The 13,102-nt window shown below is 24.9% G+C and overlaps 1 protein-coding gene across 1 annotated transcript in view; it reads left to right on the top strand.

Annotated features, from left to right (window-relative positions):
• LOC111625382 (metabotropic glutamate receptor 7-like) overlaps nt 1–12,882 on the top strand; it is a 61,902-nt gene extending 49,020 nt beyond the window's left edge. Inside the window, exon 6 of the mRNA XM_023368519.1 lies at nt 12,557–12,882. Within this exon, the coding sequence (XP_023224287.1) occupies nt 12,557–12,687 (131 nt within the window). The 3' untranslated portion in view covers nt 12,688–12,882. The remainder of the gene's footprint in view (nt 1–12,556) is intronic.
• The last annotated feature ends 220 nt before the right edge of the window (nt 12,883–13,102 follow it).

Genomic DNA, 13,102 nt, shown 5'->3' with positions numbered 1-13,102 from the left:
TTTTCGTTTCATAATTTAAAATTTCATGCTGGAATCAAAAGTGTCGGAAATGTCAAATATGTTATAATGTTTAAATATGCTTTATAATTTTCTAATAAATGTTCTACAATGTAGTGAACACGAAATTATTTTTCTTTGCTTATGGAGAGTAATGAACATAGAATCCATACAGTGGCGCGTTATAGCTTGATAGGGTCCACGAAAATTTAAATTAGGGAACCCCGTGTACGGTGTTGACTTCAAACATTTTTTTGGGGGGTGGAATTTTTTCGGGAAATATTTTCTTATGAAAGAGAGGAAAATTGCCAAGGGTTTCATCATTTTACCTATACGATAACGCGCCACTGGCTCCGTAATTAATTATTCTAGGAAAGACTATAGTTGAATATGAATTAACAATTTCATTTATTGCAAATAATTATTGCTTATGTCATATTCTTAATGTCGTTTACAACGTTATATAAGGAGTGATCCCTACCAAGTAAAACAGTAACTGACTGACTATATATATACAGTGGTACCTCAGGTTACGAACGCCCCAGCATACGAAATTTTCAGGATACGACATGAAATTCGAACATATTTTTGCTCCACGATACGAACAAAAACTCACCATACGACGTTACATTAGTTCGCATTTTTCATTTGTTTTTCTTACTACAGTTATTTTTTTAAATGTATTACTTGGCTTTAATTTGAGTATGTTTTTCGCGTTGGAACGAATTATTTGGTTTTACATGTAATCGTATGGGAAAAGATGATCCACCTTACGACATTTTCATGATACGATCTCAGTTTCGGAACGGATTAATTTCGTATCCTGAGGTACCACTGTATATATACAGGAATCAGAGTTGCCAATTTTTGAGGGTCGATTTCTTCGCCCCCAAAACACCCGAAATAATTCCGATTATTTCGTTCGAACGAAAATTGTTTTCTTAGGTAGTGTGCAGAATTTCAAGATTTTCTGAAATGCGGTTGTCGAAATATAAGCAATTGAAAAGTACAAAATTCGCAAAAAAGCTGTAGTTTCTTGTTTTTCTTCATCCGGCAATGTAGACTTTCGTAGAGAAAAAGTATTATATCTAGAAAGCTCAAATTTAAATGTAAGTCTTCCTCGTTCATATCAAAGTTCAAGCATTTTCCCCTACAGCTAATTCGATTTTACGGCTTAATTTAATGTTTATAAAGATAAAATTGCATGGAAACAAATAAATTTTATTCAAAATTTTATTCAGAATTACAAAAGCTTAAATTTATGCCAATTAATTAAAAAGTTTTTATAACGATTTTTCTAAACTGCGTATCGAAAGCGTCGGTCGGTGCCGACCAAAATGAATATTAAAAGCTTTTGCAGCGCGTTCGGTCGCCGAGCGCCGACCGAATTGTACGTCACCGTTTTATGTTTTGATATAATAGTAAAATTGTTTAGCAAAAACATCTGAAATGTAAAAAGTGTGCGCCAAGTAAAGATTTAGGACAATTTAACTAATTAGACGATTCAAGATTTTTCTTAGNTTTAATTGTAAATTTATAATCATCGTCTTATCTTACATCTATGAAACTATTACGTTTAAAGTGATTACTATTATAGAAATAGTTTAAATTATATCTTAATCACATTTTATTTCTTAATAAATCTTATTAATCAGGCAATTTACACAATTAGTTTTATATGAGTTGAATAAGGATAGTTGTAATCTATATAACTCTTATTAATAATAAATTATTTTCTGAATCTTTAAAAATATGCAAATAATGGTGCAATGGCCGGATTTTCGCAAAAGATTTGTCTTTCCATAAAATTATGGAGAGATTAATTCAACACTCTTTGGAAAAAAAGATAAGTAAAAAATATAATTAACAATCACTATTAATTACTGTTTGCAATTGATGATAGCAGCAATAATTTACAGTTTATCCTTACGAAACTAGAATTCATTTAAATTTAATAATATCCAAAAATTGATGGTTGTTTCATTAATCAAGTTTTCAAATGTTGTTCCTAATTTTATGGCCAATATTAAATAAAATTCTGATACTTATTACATAAGTCAAACTCTTATAATATTGTAAAAACAGAATAACTATTCTGAAAATTATAATTCTAGTAATAGGTAATAATATCGATATAATTACATTGTTTATAAAAATACATTTATTTCCTTTGTGTAGCATTAATATACAAATTTTAGAATTTTTATTGTTTATACCGTACTTTTTAATGACTATAAGCAATGTTAATTTTTATTTTTTTATGTGAATGAAAGACTATATAATGGATATCATCTCAGTCTCACAAGTTGTTTAAAAATTAAAGAAAAAAATTTTTCATAAATTCAGAATAGATTTAAATAGTAAATGTATAACTCTTGTGCTGCTTTATAACTTTTATTTATTAAGTGTATTATCTTAAATTAATCTGTGATTTTTTGTGTATTAGTACAATACATGTTAATGATATTTACTATACATTTAACTTTAAAATTAGACAAAAGCAAACAGAGTAATAGCTTAGATTTATCGCAATATTATAATGCAACATCTGTTATCTCGTAGAAAACAAAAACCTGTATTTACGCCTTATATTAACACAGGCCAATCAGTATAAATTTATAACCCCGACTATTTATTCTTAAGCCAAGATAATGAAATAATTATTTCAAAAATATTTATTTTTCATTAACTATTTTCTTGATAACGATAAAGGGACATCTACTTCAATGAATAAATATTTAAAATTACACTTTAAAAGTTTTGCCATTTTAATTTTTTTAAAAGTTGTCGATTTTTGTCGCTGCATTCATAAATTTAGGATTATCTTTCGTTCTTCTTGACTGATTATTCTAGATTCGTAGTCATGTGACTTTTTCAGAACTAAAATTTCTTAAAATAATTAAAAGTGTTATAAATTTTTTTAATATAGCTTTACACTTTCTGAAACTTTCTGAACTGAGAGAAATTTTGTATCAGTTGGTCGATTGCATTAAAATCTGTTATCAGTTATCGTTTAAATCGTTTTACGTTATGTTGAATTTACATCGATTTTTCCAATTACATAAACGTATAAAATCATCTAATTAATTTGATGCTTTATTTCACTATATATAAATTATTAATAAAAATATATAATGTAGTATTTTCGTTTTCTGTTACTTATATCTTAAAAGTTTCATTTGAAGTTAATCAAATATAGCGGAAAAATTATACAAAATTTATTGTAGTGTGCACATGTTAATGACTTTAATGTATATTAAATATTATATAAACCAAACATTTCATCATATTGAATTTACTGAACGTAAGTTTCTCATTTCTGACAAAGAGAAGTTAAGAAAAATAATTTTTTTTTAATACAGTTTATTTGACATTTATTTTGTTGTCAACATTTTAAAAAGAACACTTGTAAGAGAAATTAATTTTTCAAAGATTGTCATCGATAGATTTTTCTTCCTACATCGTATACTGAATGAATTTCCACTCGTACTATTGTTACCGATTTTCAACAATACATTGTGCGCTTCAACAAATGACGATCGATCGTGACGTACGGCGTAATTAGAATGAACATCATATCCAAATTTTTAAATATTATACAATGCAGATTTTATCTTCTTATATTATATATATTTCACAGATGCGTAATGGAAAAATAGATCTAAATCGCCTTACATTTAATTGCCACACATTTCAACTTTTACTACATATTATTAACAATGATAAAAATTAATTAGTTGATTTAAATAACTGAAAAAAGAATAAATATTATTTCATTTTTAATTTGGATTTTAAGTATCAAGTATAAATATAATATGTAATGTTCTCATTTTACAATTTTAATAATCTACCTATCTGGCGATATTGAATATGTACAGTACTTAAAACATATATGAAATTTGTTCTCTATTCCCTATACCGCATAAATTCCAGTTAATATTTTTCTTAGAATAAACATGACATCAATAATTTAATTTGTAAACTGTTACCACGATTGAAATTAAAAATACTGAATACAATTTAAATTTTCCATCATGTAACAATTGTAATAAGTTTCTTTTGTTTCTTAATTATTTTTTATTAGTTCAGTTATACAATAACAAATTTAATAATTGATTTATATAAAGATATTAAAAAATTGTAAACAACATAATGAAGTTCAAAACTTACAAAATATATTTTTATAATCAAAATTTCAAATACAAAATGTTTACTGTTTAGTTATGTAATCCTTTAAAAAAAAATTAAATAGCAAAAAATAAAATTCAGGAATAAAATTCACATTTCAAAACATTTCATTTAAACAGGAATAAAATTCACATTTCAAATTGCACTAATACTTTAAAATACAAATGTAAAATTGTATTATAAAAGTAATATTTTTAAAAAATTAAAAAGATTAAGAAATGTTACCTAACTGGGTCTTATGACTGAAGTAATAATTTACGTAATTTTCAAAAAACTATTTTTATTATGGAATATTTAGAAAAATTAAATATTTTTAAATGTAAACAACTATTTATAATTAAAATATTCCTCTGTAATTTAATTTATTCAAATTTTAATTTTTTATTTCTCCTGGAATTCAGTTTTTAAATTTTACTTATCGTTAAATTTTTTTTATAATTATAATTTTAATCTTATCGCTATAATTTTATGTTTTATCCTATAACAGGGTTTAGACTTTCCTGAGTTTAATCGTTGACCTCTTTGTTAATTCCTATTTCTAGAATACTTCACTTTCTTTACGCTAAGAGTTTTTTCTTATTTTTAGAACCACCATAATCTTTAACTCTGTTTTATTCTTTCAAAATAAATAAATTTAAAAAATAATAATAAATTTAATTTAAATTTCAAAATAACTTCTATACATTTTATATAAATATGCTTTGTTTGTTTTCTGCTGTTAAATAGAATTATAATATTTATCGTTAGACGAAAAAACTTAAAATTAAATCTTCATTTTAAATGTATTTTGTGTTGTTAATCATACAAGTAATGAAACCTTTGTATAAAATTTTAATTATTTTTAAAGGTTCTGTTTGTTAAAACAATTAAAGCTTTAATCAAATATTATTTAAATTTTTTGCAAGTTTAAATAAAATTTAATTTTCAGTAAGTAAATATTTATTATATAAATTAAATCTGTGAAAAGATAAAAACTATTTATTATTCTTTGATTTCATTCATGTTTAATACTTGGATTTCGATGTTTAATAACGTGTATTTCAGTATTTAATAATTTATACCATTTTACTAATGAAGCATTTAATTGAAACGAATGAAATCTTTATTAACACGATTTTACTATTGAACAGGATACTGAATTGAGTATGTTTATCTCCTGTTGTTAAACAGTCTATAATTCAGTACGGGATTATTGCAAAATCTTTTTTAATTGAGCTGAAATTAAAGAAAAAATTGTAGACCTATAAATTATCACTGTTGTCCGTCTGTCTTTCCTGAATCTCGAGAACGGAGTTAGACAAAACCCGAGAACATATCTCGACAGCAGAGGAGAAGGAGGTCCTGGTTAACTATATAAGAACTTTTGACACAAATCGGCACTCATGTCATTTCAATTCAAATTCTCCCCTGAAAGGTGTTACATAGATGACACGACGATTCTATTGTTAAATGAAAAGTACTGTATAATGTATAGGGGCAAGCTACTACTAATTTGAGGTGAAGAGTAAATATTTTAAATAAAATATATTAAAATTATGATTAAAACATTTCAGCCCGGAATTGTGACGTTTTCAAAATAAATAATTGTTTTCCAGTATCTTAATATAAAAAATTTTAGCAGTTTATTGGTCATAAAAGTTGTCTAAACCTGCAAGATAAAGTCAATAGAAGTTCGATTATTTTAAATCGGGGCATTTATTCAGTTGCAGCACATCCATGCTCATTAAATTAATTCTTAAAATTGCGATTGAAATGATTTATTATCAGACTATTCGAGAAATTATCAAGTCTGAGACATTATTTATTTCATAACTCCATTCTCGAGATTGAGGAAAGACAACGGACGGATGACAGTGGGAACTTATAGGTCTACATTTTTTTTCAAATTGCAGCCCAATTTAATCAAATGAATTAATTCACAATTAATATGAAATAATATAGATTTTTATAGCAGGCACACCAATTATAATAGATAAAATATCAAAGTTCTGTACTTGCAACACCATTGTTCNTTATGTCGGAGAGCATATATTTTAAATTAAATAAATTAAAAATTGCAGCCCGGCATTGTGCCCAAATTATAAAATTATGGAGCTTTGGCTGAGAGAAAACTTTTGAAGAAAAATATAGCAAGTGCTTCAAATGTTTCTAGTGACAAGGAAACAAAAGGTAAATACAAAGGAAGGTATAAATCCAGGCGCTAGCTTTGTTTAAAATTTTGAAAGAACCTAAAAGCTGTTTAACCTTTCATATTAATAAATAGTTTGAATTAAGTAATAATATTTGCTTTTCATTATTTAACATTGTTAATGTGGTTTATTATTTACATTTACAAGAAACTGTTTTAATTGATGTTTCTATTTGCTGTTTTATCTATAATCATTAAAAATTGTCTGAGTTCCAAAATTTTTTACTAAGGTGAAAAGGTTTCTGCAATAAAAATAAGTTGCGAACAGCTGTTCTAAACAAAGAATTGGCTGGCCGGATGGCTGGATGGCGGAGTAATTCTCAAGAAAGTAGAAAGACGTCTTAAAAGTTAAGGCGTCTTTCTACCTCCCTGGGGAATCCGGGATAAAATTTGGGCAATGGAGAGTGGTCCGTCATGAATATGTCAGACCGTTTTTCCCCAGCAATCGGCCGTCCCAAGGTGGACCTGGTGGAACCCACGATAAGCTTTAAAAAAAAGCTTTCTTCCCACAAAGCGGGGAGTGAAAAAACTCAAAAAATTAATATATGATTTTACGAATATAACTTTATCTATAAAAAAATATTAAAATAATCCTTTCCCCCTAGTAAATAGTTTAGTAAAACGAATTACTAAAAATCTATTCTTCCAACAACTACAAACTGTGTAGACAATTTAAAATTTTTGAAATCAAGCTTACATTTATGTATAGTTTTTAATAGAATAAGAATGCAGCCGATATGCTTGATATTCAATTTGTATCACTCTGCTGTGACATACAAAAACAGGTATTTTATTTAGCTGTACCAATTTCAATCGTTTTGAGCAACGATGTCATTGAGAATAAATTTGAATAGTCATTCTGTAAGTTTCAGTTTCTTTTAAGTGTTATATTTGCTGGTTTTCGTGTTATATTGTTTTCAGAATTTTTAGTAAATTGTGGATAGTACTAATGACAATCTGATTACATTCCTGTACAATCTCATAAAAGGTAATTTTTCGTTTAAGCAGGACACGAACATAAACTATGGAATCACAATCTACGGAAAGTTTTAAGAACAGTAGAAAAATTAGAAAATAAAATGTTTAAATATAAAAAATAAACTTTACAAAATAAAATACCAATATGAATTTTAAACATTTCTTTGCAGAATAGAATGTGTAATTGATATGTTTTATGTATTAGGCTATTTCATAAGATGTCTTTTCTATTTGTCACTTGTCATTGTTATATGATTAATTATTGGGGCATTGCTTAGTAGATGATTTGTTTGAAGGTATCTTACAAATTGATTATTTAATTATACGAAACACAGGATACGGTCTTATTTCACATTTACTAATAATTACTTTATGCCTTCATAATTTATTTCCTAATACTCTCATAAAGACCGACAGCTGTAAATGTCCTCATTTATCTTTCTAAATCCAAGTCGTGATATTACCGTGTGTATATCAAACTTAATCAATTTATGTCTGTTGAAAATGCATAAGCGCAACTAGTAATATGTACTGATAAAGAATTTTTTCTCTACCAAACGCCAAATACTCTTTTTCATACCATAACTAAAGAAGCAAACAATTCAGCATTTAAAATTTCCACTTAAATTTCGTTTAAATTCCCATTGAAGTGTTTTTGTAAAAATGCTTAGAAATTTTTAAAATCATTTAAGCAACAATAACACTAAAACAAATGAAAACAGAAACAAATGTTTGCGGAGGACCGAAATTTTAATTTTATATTATATTTTTACAAAATAAAATAATTTATAAATATTCTCATCTAACTTCACGATATATTTCAAGTTCCTGCGCAACGGCATATCAGTCAGTATATCATGTAAACAACGAAAATCCTTCAAAACCTGATCAATATTATATAATGTCGTGTGACGTTTTGTTTTTCCCCCAATAAATGCCAGAAATTTCAAGACACCCTTATTGAATCATGAACATAAAAAGTAACATTGTATGAATAAGAACGGAAAATACAATTAAAATAAAGATTCAAGAGTTTTCCATCTAATAGTGAAATGTAGTATTATGGCAAAAAATAATTCCGAATTTATTATGCAATAGAATATAATTTATTTTCTATTTCTTAATGAATATAGGACTATTTTACTTTATGTATACTAATGAACATTGACTCTCTTCTTATCCTGGGATAGATTAAAAAATTAATATTTTCATCTTGAAACCATTTTATAACTTAAATTATTAAAGAAATAATTATTGTCTCTCCTCAAATTAAACCAGAAAATTTATAAGATAAATTTATTAATGTTAATTTATAATTATTTCATTATATTTTAATAGGAAATATTAAATATCAGTAAAATATTTGTAAATGTTAAATAAATATTAAAACCTTCGAATATAAATAATAATAATAATAATAATACTTTAATATTCATAAATATAAAATTTCTTCTTAAAATATATATTCATTACAACGACTTTTATTGAATTGGTTTTATAATCTTAAAAAATAGAACGAATTGTATTGTGGTTCGAAATCTTCAAAAAATAAAAATTACTTTAAAAATGATTTCCTTTTTTTCTCGTTAATATTTTATTTTGAATCTGCCAAATAATAAAATGTTTTGCAGTTTTTTTTAATGTTGAAATATAGAAATAACAATTTTAAAAAAATAGTTCTATCGATTCATATAAGAAATGTAATTTTTTTTAAAAGAATCGATAAAATCCAATAACAAAAACATTCCTTTAAAATCACGTCGATTCTTTAATATCGTTGAGATCTTTATGGATTTGTTTTTTATCATTAGATGGTTGTTTACTTTAATTCCTTGTTATATTTATTTGTCATTTCTGTCAAAATTTCATATTTTGTTCTCGAGAATTTATTAATGAGTTTTTATCTAATAATAAAAGACAATTTCTTTCAAACAAAATTAATAGTTGTTTTCTTATTAATATAACCATCTTTTAATTAAATTGATTAATGACTTGCTTATTCGAAACATTTAATTAAAGCGATTAAGAATTACTTTTATCAGTTGTCTTTATAAAGTAATATGATTGATTAATTATTGTATTTATTAGTAAATAAATTAAATATGTTTACGGTGGAACCCACGATAAGCTTTAAAAAAAAGCCTTCTTCCCACAAAGCGGAGAGTGAAAAAACTCAAAAAATTAATATATGATTTTACGAATATAACTTTATCTATAAAAAAATATTAAAATAATCCTTTTACCCTAGTAAATAGTTTAATAAAACGAATTACTAAAAATCTATTCTCCTAGCAATTACAAAATGTGTAGACAATTTAAAATTTTTGAAATCAAGCTTACATTTATGTATAGTGTTTAATAGAATAAGAATGCAGCCGATATGCTTGATATTCAATTTGTATCACTCTGCTGTGACATACAAAAACAGGTATTTTATTTAGCTGTACCAATTTCAATTGTTTTCAGCAACGATGTCATTGAGAATAAATTTGAATAGTCATTCTGTAAGTTTCAGTTTCTTTTAAGTGTTATATTTGCTGGTTTTCGTGTTATATTGTTTTCAGAATTTTTAGTAAATTGTGGATAGTACTAATGACAATCTGATTACATTCCTGTACAATCTCATAAAAGGTAATTTTTCGTTTAAGCAGGACACGAACATAAACTATGGAATCACAATCTACGGAAAGTTTTAAGAACAGTAGAAAAATTAGAAAATAAAATGTTTAAATATAAAAAATAAACTTTACAAAATAAAATACCAATATGAATTTTAAACATTTCTTTGCAGAATAGAATGTGTAATTGATATGTTTTATGTATTAGGCTATTTCATAAGATGTCTTTTCTATTTGTCACTTGTCATTGTTATATGATTAATTATTGGGGCATTGCTTAGTAGATGATTTGTTTGAAGGTATCTTACAAATTGATTATTTAATTATACGAAACACAGGATACGGTCTTATTTCACATTTACTAATAATTACTTTATGCCTTCATAATTTATTTCCTAATACTCTCATAAAGACCGACAGCTGTAAATGTCCTCATTTATCTTTCTAAATCCAAGTCGTGATATTACCGTGTGTATATCAAACTTAATCAATTTATGTCTGTTGAAAATGCATAAGCGCAACTAGTAATATGTACTGATAAAGAATTTTTTCTCTACCAAACGCCAAATACTCTTTTTCATACCATAACTAAAGAAGCAAACAATTCAGCATTTAAAATTTCCACTTAAATTTCGTTTAAATTCCCATTGAAGTGTTTTTGTAAAAATGCTTAGAAATTTTTAAAATCATTTAAGCAACAATAACACTAAAACAAATGAAAACAGAAACAAATGTTTGCGGAGGACCGAAATTTTAATTTTATATTATATTTTTACAAAATAAAATAATTTATAAATATTCTCATCTAACTTCACGATATATTTCAAGTTCCTGCGCAACGGCATATCAGTCAGTATATCATGTAAACAACGAAAATCCTTCAAAACCTGATCAATATTATATAATGTCGTGTGACGTTTTGTTTTTCCCCCAATAAATGCCAGAAATTTCAAGACACCCTTATTGAATCATGAACATAAAAAGTAACATTGTATGAATAAGAACGGAAAATACAATTAAAATAAAGATTCAAGAGTTTTCCATCTAATAGTGAAATGTAGTATTATGGCAAAAAATAATTCCGAATTTATTATGCAATAGAATATAATTTATTTTCTATTTCTTAATGAATATAGGACTATTTTACTTTATGTATACTAATGAACATTGACTCTCTTCTTATCCTGGGATAGATTAAAAAATTAATATTTTCATCTTGAAACCATTTTATAACTTAAATTATTAAAGAAATAATTATTGTCTCTCCTCAAATTAAACCAGAAAATTTATAAGATAAATTTATTAATGTTAATTTATAATTATTTCATTATATTTTAATAGGAAATATTAAATATCAGTAAAATATTTGTAAATGTTAAATAAATATTAAAACCTTCGAATATAAATAATAATAATAATAATAATACTTTAATATTCATAAATATAAAATTTCTTCTTAAAATATATATTCATTACAACGACTTTTATTGAATTGGTTTTATAATCTTAAAAAATAGAACGAATTGTATTGTGGTTCGAAATCTTCAAAAAATAAAAATTACTTTAAAAATGATTTCCTTTTTTTCTCGTTAATATTTTATTTTGAATCTGCCAAATAATAAAATGTTTTGCAGTTTTTTTTAATGTTGAAATATAGAAATAACAATTTTAAAAAAATAGTTCTATCGATTCATATAAGAAATGTAATTTTTTTTAAAAGAATCGATAAAATCCAATAACAAAAACATTCCTTTAAAATCACGTCGATTCTTTAATATCGTTGAGATCTTTATGGATTTGTTTTTTATCATTAGATGGTTGTTTACTTTAATTCCTTGTTATATTTATTTGTCATTTCTGTCAAAATTTCATATTTTGTTCTCGAGAATTTATTAATGAGTTTTTATCTAATAATAAAAGACAATTTCTTTCAAACAAAATTAATAGTTGTTTTCTTATTAATATAACCATCTTTTAATTAAATTGATTAATGACTTGCTTATTCGAAACATTTAATTAAAGCGATTAAGAATTACTTTTATCAGTTGTCTTTATAAAGTAATATGATTGATTAATTATTGTATTTATTAGTAAATAAATTAAATATGTTTACATGCAAGTTATTTCGTCTAATAATAATATAATAATAAACACATGTTTTGTACAAATTTTCGTAGATATTTTATTTGTTAGCAATTATAAATATGGAGTAGTCTAGAGCTAAAAAACAAAGATTATTTGAGAAATTCGGCTGAGTTCTCTATTATGTTATTAAGATTATAATTCACTTTTTACTAGTAGTAAATAATGTGTTTACATTATTTACTACTAGTTTTACTACATGAGATATACACAGTATATGCAATGTAATATATATAATATAATAATGTATAATCTCAACATTAACTTAGTCGTTTATTTGAACCTTTGTACATAAACATGTTTAGCATACAAAGTCATTTGTCAATAACATTAAGAAAATTTATCTTTAAAATATTGGATTTGATTGAAAAATATTTTACAGTTGATTTATTGATTGAAATATTAATATATAAAGTTCTTGTTATGTGTTTTTTTTACATTTCAGATAAAAAATCCGAGGAAAAAACAACTCCAGAAATCTTCATTATATCTGAGAAGAACACTTGTGGCACCCAGACTTTACATTCCGATGATAATAATTGTATTCACCCCACTTTAAAAGATAATCATATGTAAAAATTGCTCAATACCTAAATAAAAATTCTATTTCATTACAACCTTATTGCTTGATCTTTACGTACAGTACTGTACAGTACATCATTACATAATCTTATTGCTTGATTATTAAATGTTTGCAGATTTTGTTGTACACCTATAATAACTGATTGATTGAAAAGTTAAATATCGAATTAATTTTAGTTGAAAATTTAATTATAAACGTCATATTTTAAGTCGGTTTTAAAAATTTAAATATAAATACTTTTTTTAACTTTCTTATTTCAAATTTTATCCCTATATATTATAATAAGTATTGTAAAAATTAAATTTAATCTGTTATAAAATAAAATAGTCTTGCCTGTATTTTGCGTCTTTGTTTAAAAGATATAATAAACTGTATTAAGTTATTAGTATTTAATTTGATATGAATCAA

The sequence above is a fragment of the Centruroides sculpturatus genome, unplaced genomic scaffold, assembly GCF_000671375.1.
Source record: "Centruroides sculpturatus isolate CEXI.00-Female unplaced genomic scaffold, Cexi_2.0 scaffold233, whole genome shotgun sequence".
NCBI classification, from domain to species: domain Eukaryota; kingdom Metazoa; phylum Arthropoda; class Arachnida; order Scorpiones; family Buthidae; genus Centruroides; species Centruroides sculpturatus.
This window is presented reverse-complemented; position numbering and strand designations above follow the sequence as displayed.